Here is an 18,535-nt window from a genome sequence, read left to right as displayed (position 1 = left end):
GTCAGATGTGGGTTATACATGTGCAATTTTTTTAAAATGAAAGAAAGTGGGGCAGCTAGGTGGTGTGGTGGATAGAGCATTGGCCTTGGATTCAGGAGAACCTGAGTTCAAATCCAGCCTCAGACACTTAACACTTACTAGCTGTGTGACCCTGGGCAAGTCACTTAACCCCAATTGCCTCACCCCCCCCCCCAAAATGAAAGAAAGTGAAAAATAGCAAGCTTCAATCTGTGGTCAGTCAATATAAGTTCTTTCTTTGGAGGTGGATAGTATGCTTCATCATTAGTCCTTTGGGATTGTCTTAAAATCAGTTTCTTCTTAAGGCAACCAATGAAATATTTGGTTATTTTTCTCTTAGTATAAAAGAATTTAAGCAATGTTTCCAGATCTGAAAATAAGGTCCTTTTTTTGGGGGGGGGGTGGCGGCAATGAGGGTTAAGTGACTTGCCTGGGGTCACACAGCTAGTAAGTGTCGAGTGTCTGAAGCCAGATTTGAACTCAGGTCTTCCTGAATCCAGCGCCAGTGCTTTTATCCACTGCACCACGTAGCTGCCCCAAATAAGGCCTCTTTAAGAATGAAATGGAACAAAATAGAAGTGAAGCAACTTCAGAGAGAAACAAGAAAACATAGTCTAGGTATTTTATGAGAATTAAAAGGAAACAAAATAAGTGTCTGAGAAAAAAGTGAAGGGTTACATTGCATAGTAAACACGTTACAACAAATTCAGAGCTTTTATTAAGTCTGTGTGTGTGTGAGAGAGACAGAGTCAGAGACAGACAGTATTTATTTTACATGAGACTACATTGTTATACATACTTCTCATCACAGGGGTAACAGGCAACCTATAGCTCACAAAATTTTCTGTTAGCTATATTGCTTACAGCATTCTTTTAGACTGAGCAATACTTTTATTTAGGACTCATTCATTTCTTATAATAAAGATATAACTACTATGCTTAAAATTCGTCATAATTATAAATAATTACATATGATGTAGGAATGTATCATGAGTTGTACTACATGTTATAATATCCTAATTGTTTTGAAATTTTGATTTACAAGGCAACTTTTTCAACATGAGAATTTATTGAGTAGAAAATGACCTTTATAATGACATAAATTTTTTTCCAATCTGTTAGATTTAGTTAACAAATTAACACTTGATACATTCCAAATAAGCATATATACCAATAATAAGCACAAATAATACCAAATAAGTAAATAACTATTGTACTTCCTTTATCTTATTTTTTTTGTTTTTTTTTTTTTTAGTGAGGCAATTGGGGTTAAGTGACTTGCCCAGGGTCACACAGCTAGTAAGTGTTAAGTGTCTGAGGCCAGATTTGAACTCAGGTACTCCTGACTCCAGGGCCGGTGCTCTATCCACTGCGCCATCTAGCTGCCCCTCCTTTATCTTATTAAAAACTTCATTATAAGAACTATAATACTTCAATTTTAAAAATACTTCTTTATGCTTAGAATTCTGAACTTTTATAATGTTATTAGTTATTTTGAGCATATAAAATCACATTAAATTATAGACATTTGTTCACTTATATTATGCTATATGCAAGGATGAATGTTACATTGTAAATATTTTATAAATAAATATAAAATAATTTTTTAAATGAGAGAAAATCATAGAACAAGTGTGCTTCCTAATGGGCTTTCTTACTCCATGGAAATACTTTTCATTTTTTCAGCTAATTCTTTTCTAACTTCTGTGTGCTTCTCCAAGTTTTCCACCTCATGTGGAAGGTTGATGTCCCATACAGACAAACAAGATTCCATCTCTGGAAAAAAAAATAATGTCTTAAAAGGCAACCCAGTAAGATATTGTGCATTATTCATTTGCTATCTAATCTTAAGGCAACATGGCATCCCATGGAGTCAGAAAGATATGTGCTCAAAACCTATGAGCTAACATTTACTATCTCTTTGGCAAGTCTTTGGGCCTCAGGCAATTCTTTCTGATTATAAATAATAGGTAGTTTACAATCTGCCAGATTGGAGAAAATTTTCACATTAGAAGTTTCACACTTGAAATTATGAGTCTTTGGTGTATTGATGGCTAATCTCACTTAGAATTAGTTATTTAAAAGATAAAAATTAATTTTTAAAAATCTATTAATACATTTGTGAACTCATTACATATACTATTACATAACCTGAACTGTGAAAAATCATATTACATGTAACAAAAGCAAAATAACTGCCATTTATTAACCAAAAACTATATTTGCTGGCAGTAATATTGCTTTGAAAATAAAATGATATACTGCATCAAGTTGGCTTGATAGTCAGGAAGATCAGGGTTGCAGGACCACCTTTGATACAGACTGGCTGTGAGACTCTGATTAAGTTACTTAACCTCTCAGTCCAATAGGCAAACAACCCTAAGTTATGACGAAGCTGTTGATTTGTATTAGCAGAGGAAGTGCCTCACCAGGAGCTCCCTGCATCACAGAAATTATATAATCATAGAATCTGAGAGATGGAAGAGGCTACAGAGGTGTCCCAATATAATATACTCAAGAAGTGGTGACACACTTTCTTCTTCTTCTTTTTTGGCAGGGCAATGGGGGTTAGGTGACTTGCCCAGGGTCATATACCTAGTAAGTATCAAGTGTCTGAGGCCGGATTTGAACTCAGGTCCTCCTGAATCCAGGGCCACCTAGCTGACCCCCAACACAGTTCCTAGTTCCTAGTTCTGCTCTCCAGAACTAAATGGAACAATCAATTATCATGTCCCTCCCAGATTTCTCCAGGATAAAACATGCCCAGTTCCTTCAACTTATCCTTATATATCATGGATTGAAGGTCCTTTTTCATTTTAGTTGTCCTCGTCTAGATACTCTATCATATCTATGTCCTTAAACTATGCTGTCCAGAACTGAGTATAGTACTACAGATGAGGTCTGAAAAGAATAGAATACAGTAGAACCACCACTGTAATTCCCTCAAGTGACTACTTCAAAGCTGTGTCTCTTAATGCACTCCAAAATTACATTAGTTTCAGCTCCAGTTTAAATATATGTGTGTGCTTATAGATATGTAATTGATAGATATTAATCTAGTTTTTGTCCAAGGTGAAAGAATTTCTAGTTACAGTCCTGAATGGAGGGCTTATATACTGGACCTTACCTTTTTGGTCCTTAATACTTTCATTACTTTTCTGGCAGTACCCCAAAACCAGCATGACATTTTTTAGGTTCCCTTTAGAAGAAAGAAAATAAGAAATAACATACCTGTTAAAATAAATTAAACAACAAATATAATTTGTTTGTATATAGCAGAAGACACATTTTTAGACACAAATTCCTTGGACACAAACTTACAATTCAGTTTTTAAGCATAACTCCCACAGAGATGTAAGCATGATTGTGTCCATATAAGGATCATAGACAAATCCCAAGGTAAAAAAAGTATAACTGAAAAAACTTACCATTATGACTATCACTGGAAAATACATAAATATCTATTTACACCTTAATCACTAAAATAGATATATTACTGAAAGGTTACTCATAAAATGAAAAGTAATATTTTGCCATTTGTTAGTAAAATGATTATGGGCAAGTTACTGAAACTTTGAGGGCGTTTCTGTATATTAAAAATAGGGATTCTTGTCTTGCCTTGTATAGTAGATAAAAACACTTGGGTATAGTGGATAAAGAGCTAGCCTTGAAGACAGGAAGATCACGGTTCAAACCTGCCCTCTGACTTTGGCCAAGTCACTTAATCTTTCAATGGTCTAGGCAACTCTTTAAGATCGTAAGTTGCAAGCACCATTTCCAGAGGGAGTTTCCTCACCTACTACTGAAATTAAAACATTAATCCTGGAGGGAGTTGGGTGGCGCAGTGGATAGAGCAACGGCCCTGGATTCAGGAGGACCTGAGTTCAAATCTGGCCTCAGACACTTGACACACTTACTAGCTATGTGACCTTGGGCAAGTCATTAACCCTCATTGCCCTGCAAAAAACAAAACAAAACAAAAACAAAAAAACATTAGTCCCAATCCCTTTCCCAGAGTTGCATTAGAGCCAGAGTTGTTGTAAGGAGACCTGGGTATGACTCTCAGCTCTTCTGCTTACTAACTATATGACCATGAGCAGATCACTTAAGTCTCAGTTTACATTTGCAGAAGTTATACTACTTGTATTACTTAATTCACAGTGTTGTGATAAAAGCATTGTTACCCATGAAGCTTTCTATGAATGTGAATGATTATTATAGCATATGAGAAATTCCTTTGAAATTCCTGAAATAGAGCTATGCAAATATGAGGAATTATTAACACACAGAATTTTATAATGTATAAGCTTCTTTTATCACCCAGTGAAGTTGTTAGTATAAATATGATTTATAAATAGTACAAATGACATGCAAAAAGTGAAGTTCAAAACTGTGAAGTCTCTTGTTACCCAATAGAGCTACTTCTGTTCAAGCTGCTGGAACCCAGCTCTTCTGAGTCAAAGTCCATTGCTTTGGTAATGTTTTCTGTGATGATATACATTTAAAACTATAATGAAAAAATGGAAGTGCAGCATAGCATAGTAAATAATGGGAATTACTGTGAACTGTGTTCCAGAGCTTGCTGTGAGAAAACCTGTTATAATAGAAAAAACACTGGACCTTGGAGTCAAAAGATGCACTTAGTTTTTTTGTTTTTGTTTTTGTTTTATGGGTCAATGAGGATTAAGTGACTTGCCCAGGGCCACACAGCTAGTAAGTGTCAAGTGTCTGAGGTAGGATTTGAATTTAGGTCCTCCTGAATCCAGGGCCAGTACTTTATCCACTGCGCCACCTAGCTGCCCCCTGCTTAATTACAGTTCTAAGAAAGTTTAGCTTTGTAGATGAGTATGTACAAGAAAAATGAAAAATTAGGATTATTTCCCTTTATTTATTTATTTTTTTTGGCGAGGCAATTGGGGTTAAGCGACTTGCCCAGGGTCACACAGCTAATAAGTGTTATATGTCTTAAGTTGGATTTGAACTCAGGTCCTCCCGACTCCAGGGCCGGTACTCTATCCACTGCGCCACCTGGCTGCCCCATTTCCCTTTATTTTTGCTAACAGCAAATTTAGAAGCAAATTTGGTTACTAAATATAATATTAAATAAGTGCCAAGAATCAACTCTTTGTTTCAGTTAGAAGGTCTTTGCTCTTTTTATATTATTTTTACATTATATTTAATTTCTAAACATATGGATTAAATATAGAAAATAACCTTCAATTATTTTTATGTAGTAGGGTAAAATAGAAAGGAATTGAACTTACCTAACTGGACTGTCATCAGTGCTCTAACAGAGTTACAAAAGTTCTGAATTATATGTATAATGCGATGTGTTGAAAGATCAACCAGTAAAATGTGACCTCCTCCTGTACCTATCCAGAGGGCAGTATTTTTCTGCAGACAGAGGGTTTTCACTCTTCCAGAATAAGTCATTTTATGTTTTGATTCCTTGCTTGATATTACTGTATGCTCTCTGAAAACATGAACAAAAGTTTCATCAGAGGTTTGAACATAGCATTTTCTAATCTCTAAATTGTGTAAACTTTTTAAAAGGTTTTTAAACTACTTTATATAAATCTAGAATGGGAAAGAGTAATAGGCTTCACTAACTGTGCAGACATTTAATGAAAAACAAGAGGAAGCTTCAAAGTAAGTAAGCTGGAGCTGTTCAAGGAGTTCGAATTTACTGGAACTGAAGGAGCATATAAGTCTATCCAATAATGGGGAAAATAAAAACATAATAGTTTTGAAAGACCCTCCAAAAGTCTTTAAAGACATTTTTTCATGATCATTTAGATAACTGATTCAAACGAAAACATCATAAGCCTTTTAAATTCTTGCCTGAACCAATATAAAATGTTTTTCATGAAAAAGGTCAAGTGAGGAAATGGAAGAAAAAAAGGGATCATTTTACATATTATTTTATTTTATTTTTTTTGGTTTTGTGGGGCAATGAGGGTTAAATGACTTGCCCAGGGTCACACAGCTAGTGTCAAGTGTCTGAGGCTGGATTTGAACTCAGTTCCTCCTGAATCCAAGACCGGTGCTTTATCCACTGTGCCACCTAGCTGCCCCTTACATATTATTTTAAAATAGAAGATAGAGAAACATTGGAACTTCTGTACCTGTCAATTGTTCACATCTTTAAGGAATGCAGTAGTGATTAGGAAGAAAACATTTTTAAAGTTGTTGGATACAACAGCACCTCATCATGAAATGACTCAATATTTCATGAATTTGGCTACTTCACAGTTCAGATCCCACAAAGATGCCTATTTTAAAGCAGTTGTTCAATAACAATTTCTGATGCCAACAGGTAAAAGGATTTTACTTTATTGGTATAAAATCCAGTATATACCTAAAATAATATTTAGTGTTCAAAAGGTTCAAGAATATGACCATTCTCTTTTTTTGCCTATATAAAATGTGAGCTATGTGACACTGAACAGAGGTTCCAAAGCATATTTATTCTTAAAGACATGAAATTTTTTAAAATGGAAAATTACTTTAAAAACTGCACACAATCTATTAGTACACAAAGTTTCTCCGTCTTCTTGTCCCATACTTCAACAAAATGGCTGTTTTTCTTAGCTACATAGATAGCTTTGTCCACCGCGATTGAAATGATGTTGGAATCACTGAATGTTGCATATGAAAACCTATGACAAAACAAGACACTTGTGATATAAGTATAGGAATATTTAAATGTATAATAGACTTTCTGGACTAAGAAAACATTAAATCCTTGAACCAATTAAATACATATAATTTTCTAAAAAAATTAATATTAAATTCAACAAAACAACTCAAATCAGTCAGTTTGTAAGTCAATCAACAAAGCCCTTTTTAAGAGGTATGTGCCAATTGGGGAAACAAAAAAAAAGCAAAAATAGTCCCTTGTCCTCAAGGTATGTACACATTCTTCTGGATTCCAGTCTCAACTGTCCTTCAGACATTTCAAACTGGATATTCCATAGGCATCTCAAAATCAATATATCCCAATTACTGTCAAGGCCACCATGCTCTCAGTTACCCAGATTTGCGATCGTTGATTCCATCCAATACATTTCCAGATTTTGTCATTTAAACCACCACATTTCTTGAATATTTCTTCCCCTTCTCTCCATTTATATAGATCTCACCCTAGTTTAGGTGCTCAACACCTGTCATTTGGACTATTATATGTGTGTGTGTGTGTGTGTGTGTGTGTATAAGTATAGGTGTCTCTGCTTCAATCTCTCCCAGTTCCAATCTAACCCCCATATAACTGCCAAAGTAATTTTTCTAAAGTCTGACCATTTATTTTTTTAACCATAAAAGTATCTTATTATTTTCCAGTTACATGTAAAGAGTTTTCAACATTTGTTTTCATAAGATTTTTAGTTTCAAATTTTTCTCCCTCCTTCCCCTCCTTCCTCAAGAGAGAAAGCAATCAAATATAGGTTATATATGCACATTAAGCATATTTCTGCATTAGTTATGTTGTGAAAGAAGAATCAGAACAAAAGGGAAAAACCTCAAAAAACAAAAAAACAAAAAAACAAAAAACATTAGAAACAGTATGGTTCAATCTGCATTCAGAATCCACAGTTCTTTTTTCTGGATGTGGAATTCAGTTTCCATAATGAGTTCTTTGGAATTGTCTTGGATCACTGTATTGCTGAGAAGAGGTAAGTCTATCACAGCTGATCATCACACAATGTTACTGTTACAATGTTCTCCTGGTTCTGCTCACTTCACTAAGCACCAGTCCACTTAAGTCTTTCTAAGTTTTTCTGAAATGTGCCTGCTCATCATTTCTTACAGCATAATTACATTCATATACCACAACTTGTTCAGCCATTCTCCAATTGATGGGCATTCCTTCAACTTTCAATTCTTTGCCACCACAAAGAGAGCTGCTATAAATATTTTTGTATATGTGGGTCCTATTCCCTCCTCCATGATCTCTTTGGGATACAGACCTAGCACTTTGGGCATAGTTCCAAATTGCTCTCCAGAATGGTTGTATCAGTTCACAACTCCACCAGAAATGCATTAGTGTTCCAATTTTTCCACAGCTTCTCTAACATTATTTTTCTTTTTTGTCATATTAGGTATGATAGGTATGAGGTGGTACCTCAGAGTTGTTTTAATTTGCATTTTTCTGATCAATAGTGATTTAGAGCATTTTTTCATATGGCAATAGATAGCTTTGATTTCTTCATCTGAAAACTGCCTGTTCATATCTTTTGACCATTTCTCAGTTACGGAATGAAAGTCTGACCATTTCAACACCAACCCTGGCCCTAATCAACTTCAGTGGCTCCCTATGATCTCCAGGATCCAATACAAAATTCTCTGTTTGGCATTTAAAATGCTTTATGGTCAATACCACTTCTCTTTCCTAACCTTTCCAGTTTTTTTTTTTTTAATATATTTTCAACAACCCACTACCTCCCAGCCTGCATGCACGCGTGCGCACACACACACACACACACACACACACACACACACACGAGTCCAATGATACAATGATACTGACTTCCTTGTTGTTTCATGAATAAGAACACCCATTTCTCAGCTAGGTATTTCTCTCTGGATGCTCCTTACGCCCTGAATTTTCTCCCTCATTTGGCCTTTCTAGCTTCCCTGGTTTCCTTTAAGTCTCAACTAAAATCCCATCTTTTTTTTAAATTCTTTTTTCTTTTTCCCCAGGTCAATGAGGGTTAAGTGACTTGCCCAGGGTCACACAGCTATTAAGTGTCATGTGTCTGAGGCTGGGTTTGAACTCAGATCGTCCTGAATCCAGGGCCAGTGCTTTATCCACTGTGTCACCTACTTGCCCCCTAAAATCCCATGTTCTATAGGAAGTTTTTGCCAGCCCTCTTAATTCTAATGCCTTCCTTCATTTAATTATTTCCTATTTGTTCTTTATATAGCATACTTTATATTCCTCAAAGAGATGGGCATACCAGTTCACCTTACTTGTCTCCTGAAGAACCTGCATGAGGGTCAAGAAGCAATAGTTATAACTGAACATGGAACAACTGATTGGTTTAAGATTGGAAAAGGAGTACAACAAGGCTGTACATCATCACCTTATTTAACTTATATACAGAGTATATAAGTGAAATACCAGGCTGCACAAATCAAAAGCTGGAATTAAGTTTGTCATGAGAAATATCAACAATCTCAGATATGCAGATGATATCACTCTGATGGCAGAAAGTAAAGAAAAATTAAGGAGCCTTTTGACGAAGGTAAAAAAGGAGATTGCATAAGCAAGCTTGAAGCTTAACATAAAGAACAACAACAACAACACTAAGATCTTGGCAACTGGTGCCATCACTTCTTGGTAAACAGGAGAAAAAAATGGAAGCAGTGTTGGATTTTATATTCATGGGTTTAATATTGCTACAGATGGCAACTGTAGCCATGGAATTAATTTGGACAGCATACTTAAAAACAGAGACATTACCCTGCTATAGTTTTTCTAGTAGAAATGAAAGCTGAGTGCTACAGAATCAATACTGGAGAAGACTACTGAGACTCCCTTGGACAACAAGGAGATCAAATAAGTCAATACTTAAAGAAAGTAATGTAGGCTATTCACTAGAAGGTCAAACATTGAAGATGAAGTACACTTTGGCTAAATAATTAGAAGATGGGACTTATTGGAAAAGACCCTGATGTAGAGAAAGATTGAAGGCAAAAAGAGAAGGGAATGGCAGAGGATGAGGTGAATAGATACTGTCACGGAAGCAACAAACATGAACCTATTTCAGAATATAGTAGAGGATAGAATGGCCATGGGGTCACAAAGAATTGGACATGATTGCTCTACTGAACAACAAAACAAAAACAGCTTGTTGTATGCATTTATTTATTGTTTCCCTCATAAGACTGAGAGTTCCTTGAGGGTAGGGACTGTCTTCTGCCTCTTAAGTCTGGGCCTTTGTCTTGTACCCTAAATCTTCAATTCACATAGAAAAATAATGATAATACCAATGGAAAAGTTAAGGGCACTGGAGAAGTCAAACAGAGATATGAGACTAATAGAAGTAGGAAAAAAGACCCTAGGAAAAGCCTCCTAAACCAGGTAACACTTGTAACAGAGTGCGATGAAGGAATGGGAACATTTCTTTTTTTTTTTTTTTTAGTGAGGCAATTGGGGTTAAGTGACTTGCCCAGAGTCACACAGCTAGTAAGTGTTAAGTGTCTGAGGCCGGATTTGAACTCAGGTACTCCTGACTCCAAGGCCAGTGCTCTATCCACTGGAATGGGAACATTTCAACAATGTATAAATACGCTGAGACTACAGAGGACATAGGAAGATCAAGGAATGCCAATAATGATGTAGAAAAATCACTCAAATGGGAGTTTCAATTGGGCCTTCACTGTGACAAGGCAATCCTTTCATATCTCCCTAAGTAACTCACTATCTCACTCACCACCATAATTTTTTAAACCTTTTCATCCCTCCTCAAACTTCTGTCAACTCCTCCATCCACTCTCTCAACTTAGAGGTATGCCCCATATTTCAGTGAAAAAATTAAGGACATTCACTGAGTTGCCTCTTCTTCCCCTTCCTATCTTATATCACTCTCACCGCCTTATCTCCTCCTTCAACACTGAATCACATGAAGATGTTGTCCTCCATGCCAAGTGATGCCATTCCATTCTGTCTTCCTCAGCAGGATGTCACCTCCATCATTCTTACTCTTTACCTTATCCTCAATCTCTTCCCGGAAACTAGCTGCTTCCTTACTGCCTACAAGAATGCCCATGTCTCCCTCATCCTCAAAAAGCCCCTCACCTGATCCATCCATATCTGCTATCTATTGTCCTTGTATCTCTCCTCCTTTTTGTGGCTAGAGAATTGTGTCTACAATTGCTATCTCTACTTCTTTTCCTCTTACTCTCTTCTTAATTCTCTACAGTCTGGCTTCTAATCTCATCATTCAATTGCAATTACTCCAAAATCCAAAGTTGCAGTTAATTTCCAAATTTAAGGGCTTTATTCAAATCTCAGCCTTCATCTTTCTTAACTGCTTTTCTGTCTTTGACACAATCACTGTCTTCTCTTTGATACTCTCTTCTCTCTCATTTTCCATGACCCAACTCTATCCTGGTTCTCCTGTCAATCTGACTACTCCTTCTTTTCTAGATCCTCATCCAAGTTATGCTCATTAAAAATAGGTTTTCCCCAAATCTATGTCCTGGACCTCTTTTCTTCTTCTTCTATTCTATTTCACTTGGTAATCTCACCAGCTCCTATAGAGCAATGATTATCTCTATCTTTATGATTCTCAGATTTACTTATACAGGCCTAAACTCTCTCCTAACCTTCAGTTTTGCATCTTCATTCTTTTGTATACTTTGAACTGGATGTCTTAAAGACATAAACACAGTATATCCAAAAAAGTAATTTTCTTTCCCTCAAACACTATTCGGAGCTTCTCTGTTACTGTTGAGGGCACCACTATCCCCAGTGACCCAGATTCACAACCTAAGTGACTCCTTACTCTTTCACCACTCATATCAATTGCCAAATCCTGTTATTTTTACCTTTTCCTCCAATACTGCCATCATTCTGGAACAGTTTTCATCATCTAACATCTGTATTATTGCAATAGCCTGCTGGTCGATCTCCTTGTCTCAAGTGTACCCATCCCCACTCCAATGATCCTGGTCTCCTTGCTATTTCTTGCAGATGATACTCCACCTCCCGACTCCAGAAATTTTCACTGGATATCCTCCACACTTAGACTTCTCTCCCACCTTATTTCAGCTTCCTGGTTTCCTTTAAGTGTCAGATAAAATTCCACCTTCTATAAGAAATCTTTACTAGTATATCTCTCCTATTGACCATCTCCAAGTTTTACAGTAAATATCTTCTTTATACATAATTCTTTTTATATTTTATCCCCAACAAAAACTGTGAGCTGCTTGAGATCAGGGACTATTGACTTTCTTTGTAGCCCCAGTTTTACCACAGTGCCTGGCACAGAGTAAGCTCTTAACAAATTCTTGCTGACTGAGTCAGAAGACTCCAGTTCTAATAACTCTCTCACTGATTTGATAGTGCTAGACCCTAAGCAAATCATCTTATCTGTGCCTTTGTTTTCCCACATATAAAATAAAGAAATATGACTAGATAATTTCTAAGACCTCCTTTCTAGCAATATGAGCCATGATCTAGTAGACAAGGTTGGCTACAGTGAAGAAAATATAGGGCAGCAAGGTGGCACAGTGGATAAAGCACCGGCTCTGGATTCAGGAGGACCTGAGTTCAAATCCAGCCTCAGACGCTCGACACTTAACTAGCTGTATGACCTTGGGCAAGTCACTTAACCCCAAATGCCTCACCAAAAAAAAAGAAAAGAAAATATGAAGGGGAGTACCACCAATCATGGGGGTACCTGAAGGTCAGTTTAAGTAGCCGTTTGTATTTTCTTTGACAGGCAGTTGGGATTTTTGAATGGGGAGTGAGGGGCTATGATCAGACATGCGCATTAAGCAGGTGAATTAGATAAGAAGAAATAAAGGGATAGATATGACATATTTCAGAGATTAAACTAGCGGGATACAACTGGAAAGGTAGGAGATGAGGGAAAAGGATGAGACAAAGATGAGTCTGAAGCTTTAAGTCTGTGTTACTGGGAGAATGACAATGTCCATCAACAGAAATTGGGGATTTAGGAGTAGCAGATTTTAGGAGGAAAGATGAGTTTTGTTTTATATACATTGAGCTGAAGGTGGCAGAGGGACATATTGGTGAATACAGTAAGAAGGCCACAGGAGTCCAATAAGAATCCAGGGTGTCATGATCAGATTGAGAATAAATTAAGCTGCCATGGGTGCTTCCTCAAATGGAACTTTGGTGACAAACTCACTTACCAAGGGAGCAGACTGTTGGAGGTGGGGGCATTGTCAGCATGAAGACAGCCCCGGGGGCAAGAGCCAGAAGCTGAACTAAGTTTGGACCAAATATAGCTGGCGCGGATGCTTTCTCAAATGAAGGTTCAGTAACAAACAGAAGAAGAGACTGCAGATGGGGAGGCTTTTGCAAGCATGAGGACAGCTGTGGTGGCAAGGTTCAAGAAGGAGATTGGGGAGCCATAGGTTGAGTAAGGTTTGGAAAACAACCTTAACTTCTCATTTACATCTGCTTCTACAAATTACAAATAAGCATCATAAACAAACTTGTTAATGTTCATTTATTTCTTAAATGATATTTTCATTTCCTTGTCATAGCTAAATGATATCTGTACTTCACCAATTCTTGTTGAATATACACTTAAATTGTCTTCAATTAAAAGAAGAATGTCATATTGGGTTTCATAATTTTTAGCTATTACAGTAAACTGCTGGATATCTGGACCACTTGGAAAATCGAGGTATTTTGGTTAATGAGGGTTACATATTGATGGAAATACTAGTAACAATTGCTACAAAGTGAAGTAAACAGAACAAGGAAAATAAGATACACCAAGTGCAACAATGTGCAAAGAAAGAACAACAATAACAGAACATGCTGCAATTCCATTGACTAAAACTGGCCTGAAAGAAGAGGGGTCTGGACAATGGGTCTGGAATATTATATATCAATACTCAGTTGACATATTAATAGTTTTGTTGAACTGCTTTTTTCTCTAATCTTTGTAATAGGGGATGGCTTCTTCGGATGGAAGGGGAGGGAACATATATTGGGAAATTGAAGTGATGCAAAACCAAAATATATCAATTAAAAATCTTAGAAAAAAAACCAAATAAATAGATAAAACATATGTACCTGTAATGTTTGCAAATTACTTTAATACATTATCTCATTTGAGTCTTCTAACAAACCTGAGAGATAATTAAAACAGGCATGATTTTTCCCATTTTACTTTTGAGAAAACTAAAGCTCAGAGGTTAAGTGACAGTGTTAGAAGGAGGATTCAAGTCTTCCTGAATGCCGGTACTCTATCTACTAAACTATATTACTTCAATACACACACACACACACACACACACACACACACACACACACAAGAATGAAAAATATTATCACTCCAAAGTAAACTTAGAATATCACAACAAAATCTAGATTATTTGGAATATTGAAGAAATCGGTTTTTTACTACCCATACTTAGAGCTATTAAAGGACAATATTGGATAGTCACATGAGAAGTATTATCCTAGAGTGAGTGAGAATGTGCCAGAGAGATATACTGCTTGAATCCCCAAATTAGGAATTTTTGATTGGGCAAGGGAAAGAAATGTTTTGCTCTCATTGTAGAAAACCATGATAACATCCAGGGCCATCTCTAGTTGTCCTGATGTATATTTTGCCACTGGACCCAGATGGTTCTGGAGGAGAGAGTGAGGCTGGGCACTTTGCATAGCCTTCCCTCACTTAAATCCAATTCACTGAAAGTCCTGACATCATGTCCTCTTCCAGGACAACCAACAACGTAAGTCAGACAATTAGAGAAGGGTCAATGGATCAGCAAGGCTATGAGTCTGGGGTGGTGCTTCCAGATTATAAAAATGCCTAGAGATTTGTTAACTGGAGATTTTGACTATATTTTTACATCATCTCTATTGGGGTTAAATCACAATATGGTTTAGAAGAAATTTGGCAAGAACACCAGGAGATATGTCGGACTGATAACATTTTTATAACTATTATTCTTTTTAAGATCTGTTCCCCAATCTTCATAAATTTTCCCATGGGAGTAACTTCCATTTTCATCATAGAGAAGGTTTATAGGCTTGTCTTTATATGCTATCCAACAGGTAGTCTATATAGAATAGAAGGATACATAATCAAGAAAGGAAAGGCAGCAAAAAAACAAAAGTAATAACAAATACAACAGTAAAGGTCACTAATAAGCCAAGTCTTAGGGGGAAGGGCACAAAAAACAGGATAATTTATGTTCCTTGTGAATTTTGCTGTGAAGGTATTCACACATAAGACAGGCAGAATAGCACAAATATTTTGTATACAGCCAGCAAGTCCTCAATAAATATTTTTGATGATGATGAAGCACTAATAAAATGACCATTAGAAAGAGTAGGGTGAGGAGAGAATAGGGGTTTTTCGGTTGATAGCAGATACTTCCAAAACTCTGAGTCAAAACAACTTAAAGTGATTCTTCTGCCAAGACTATAGAGATAGTTTAACCCTGGAATCCCATATGTTTATTATTCTGATGGAGACAGGATAAAACTATAATAACATACAATGCTTTTACCCATGGTAAATACTCTAAAATTATTACTAAACAAATAAGTGACCAAATAAAAACTTGTACATAAACTAAAGTTAAAATGCAACTTGTCAGGTGAAGTGGAAAGAAGACCTTGATTTATTCTGTCCCTGCTTTACCTTAATAATTTCCTATTCTGTTTTTGTTTCTATGTTTCCAATGCCTTTCATATAGTAGGCATTTGAATATGTTAAATTGAATTGAACTGTCTCAGCAACCAGTGCCTTGAATCTTAATCATTAGCAATATCTAATAATCTAGTGGTGGCTATGCCAAATTATAAACACAAGGTCCCTGGGGTGCTATAGGGGTGCTTGCCCTGCAGACTCAACATGTTATATCACAGAACCTTTGGAAATTATGTTGTCAACCTATCAAAGGTCTTGACTTTACTGTGTGATGTAAATGTATTTGTAGCTAGGAGTTTTAGATTTGAGCACAGTCACAGAACTACTAATTGTCAAAGCCAGGATTTGAACCCCAACCATTTTTCTTCAGGTCTAACAAACTATGCACTGTACGACACTGACTCCCATCTTAAATATAATTAAACAATTAACAAGAATTATAATCAGCATTACTGGCTGATTAAAAAGAGCAGAATATAAGGAAACTAATAGATTTGTGATTTAACTAGAAATAACTCACAGTTGATTTGTCTTTGTCTCAATAAGTTTCTGAATGGAGAAATCATTAGAAAGTGAGAAAATCTTCGTGCCACATCCTCCCCAGATTATATTTTTTTCTGATGAATATATGGATTCATTTAAGCACATTAGTGGAGTGCTGACATTTCCTATATTTAATGTCTTCAGAGGAGGAGCTCCTTCAAACTTGAACAAAAAAGGGAAGAAAAAAGACATTCTCAGAAAATATAATACAGGCATAATTTAAAATCTAAAAAATAGTTGAAGCTGTCTAGGAATGAAATCCATAGGCAAAGTAACTAAAGCCAATATTAATAATTCAGGGAAAAAACTCAAAACACTGACATCAAACTAAAAATTAATTAGTTTTTTAACAGGCTCCCAGCATAGCATGTTTAGTTAGTGGCTTAAAATCTTAAGTGGGTAAAATTTAGATCTTAGAACATGTATTTTCATCATTCAGTGAAGTATTTAAGCAACTAAACATTATAGATTAGTTAGCCAGAAGGGTAGTTATCACAGATAACTATGTAGGAATTCAAATCCTAGAAGTTATTATCTTAATGCCTAACTTCATCATTTTCCTACAAAGATGGTAAAGTGAACACTACATGCAAAAGTATAGTTTGGACATTCGTATTTCATTGGCATAATTATTGAATACAAATTGAGTACCAAAGCGCTATAAGAGATGATATGAGAGATATAACAGAAATTCAGTTCAACTCAATTTGACCAAATTCAACAATTTTCCTGCATAAAAATAGTCACTGGTAATATGTTTCAATACTTCTTCACTAATCTCTGCCTGCTTCACTTTCCCCCAATGTAAACAGCAACAACAGCAAGTCCTTCCAAGTGTTGTTATGAGAATCAATTAAGATAATATTTTTAAAGTGCTTAGATAGGTATTTAAGAAATGTTTTTTTCTATCCATCCTTCAATTGACCAAATATTCAGCAGAATGTAAGCTTCATGGGAGTAGCAACTATCTCACAATTGTATTTGTATTCTCAACCACTAGCACAATGTCATATGCTTAACAAGCATTTATTGATAGATGGTTGCCTCATATGATACAGGCACTTCCTCCAATAATACAGATAACAATTCATTTAGACCTTCTGATTCTGTGCAATTCTTTATGTAATGGTCATTTTTCATCCCTCCTCTCTAGAAAGAAAAACAACAAAAGCAAACACCTGATGCAATGACTGAATCTAACACTGTGTATATGTGTGCATGTATAATATTTTTTCTTCCTGCCCTTCTCCTGTCATGTAAAATCATTTTAGCCATCTTTTCATTTACATTCTTATAACAGTATATATTGTATTGTTCTTTTGATTCATTTTATTTTGTTTTGTGACATTTAATGAAATTTTTTTTTTTTTAGTGAGGCAATGAGGGTTAAGTGACTTGCCCAGGGTCACACAGCTAGTAAGTATTAAGTGTCTGAGGCCAGATTTGAACTCAGGTACTCCAGGGCTGGTGCTCTATCCACTGCACCACCTAGCTGCCCCCTCCCACGTTTCTTTTTTATTTTTTTTTGTTTTTTGTTTTTTAGTGAGGCAATTGGGGTTAAGTGACTTGCCCAGGGTCACACAGCTAGTAAGTATTAAGTGTCTGAGGCCAGATTTGAACTCAGGTACTCCAGGGCTGGTGCTCTATCCACTGCACCACCTAGCTGCCCCCTCCCACGTTTCTTTAAATTTCTCATTCCTTATTTCTTATAAATATTATATTTCACATATACACCATCTTTTATTTTTCCCAATTCTTTGCTACTAAGAAAAGTACAACATTGAATATTTTGGTATTGGACCTTTCTGTCTTTGACTTCCTTTGGAGTACACATCCAGAGGGCATTTCTTTTTCAGGGACAGTCAAGCAAACAAGTCTAGCTAAAGCAACAAGGCTCCCAGAGGAAGACAGAGAAGGTCCCATGAGTGAGGTGGGTCAAACCACCAATAGACCACTACTTCCTCCAAAATCCAGGTGGGAGAAGATGAGGACCTCAAACTCTCAAAGCCTTGCAGAGTAGAGGAGAGGTGGCTTCACAAATTCCTTTCTTGTCCCCACAGACATTCAGAGGTGCTAAAGATAAGCATATTTTTTTTGCCCCAAAAGTTCTTGGCACTGTTAGGTGGATATTTCATCAATTAAAATGAGAGTACAGATGTTTATCATCTAGCTGTATTGCCTTTCTACTTTCCATTCCAACTGGATCACTTATCAACCATGAGAAATATATTTCATTCGGTAATCATAGAAGATTTCTTAATAGCAGAAACAACAGAGATAACAGTTCACTATAAATATTAAGTAAGGCATAAAACAGGTAGGCGTATCTGTCATGGAGAATGTACTTACATAGAGTCAATGGTATCAAAAAGCTTAAAAAAAGAACAGCTAGATTTTGGTCTTTAACTTAGCTCATTAAGACAGCCAATTATTACTCAATTAGTATAGAGATAGAGACAAACCCTCTGATTGCACTTGTAGAAAGAATTCCCAGATAAGGAAATTTCCTCTACCAAGGGCAACACGGCTGTCTTCTTGGCAGCTTATAGGTTTATCTATGAACAAATAAGTATTCCCTGAGTGCTTCCTATATGCTAGGTTCTATG

General features: G+C 36.2%; 1 protein-coding gene across 2 annotated transcripts in view; it reads right to left on the bottom strand.

The window, feature by feature from the left end:
* Nucleotides 1-632: 632 nt before the first annotated feature.
* LRRK2 (leucine rich repeat kinase 2) overlaps nt 633-18,535 on the bottom strand; it is a 200,985-nt gene continuing 183,082 nt past the window's right edge. For both annotated transcript variants that reach the window (XM_043968574.1, XM_043968575.1), the window contains 5 exons: nt 15,907-16,091; nt 6,525-6,677; nt 5,283-5,491; nt 3,146-3,217; nt 633-1,794 (listed from right to left, as the gene is read on the bottom strand). In XM_043968574.1, coding sequence (XP_043824509.1) covers nt 1,673-1,794; nt 3,146-3,217; nt 5,283-5,491; nt 6,525-6,677; nt 15,907-16,091 — 741 coding nt within the window. In that variant the 3' untranslated portion in view covers nt 633-1,672. The remainder of the gene's footprint in view (nt 1,795-3,145; nt 3,218-5,282; nt 5,492-6,524; nt 6,678-15,906; nt 16,092-18,535) is intronic.

The sequence above is a fragment of the Dromiciops gliroides genome, chromosome 5, assembly GCF_019393635.1.
Source record: "Dromiciops gliroides isolate mDroGli1 chromosome 5, mDroGli1.pri, whole genome shotgun sequence".
NCBI classification, from domain to species: Eukaryota; Metazoa; Chordata; class Mammalia; order Microbiotheria; family Microbiotheriidae; genus Dromiciops; species Dromiciops gliroides.
This window is presented reverse-complemented; position numbering and strand designations above follow the sequence as displayed.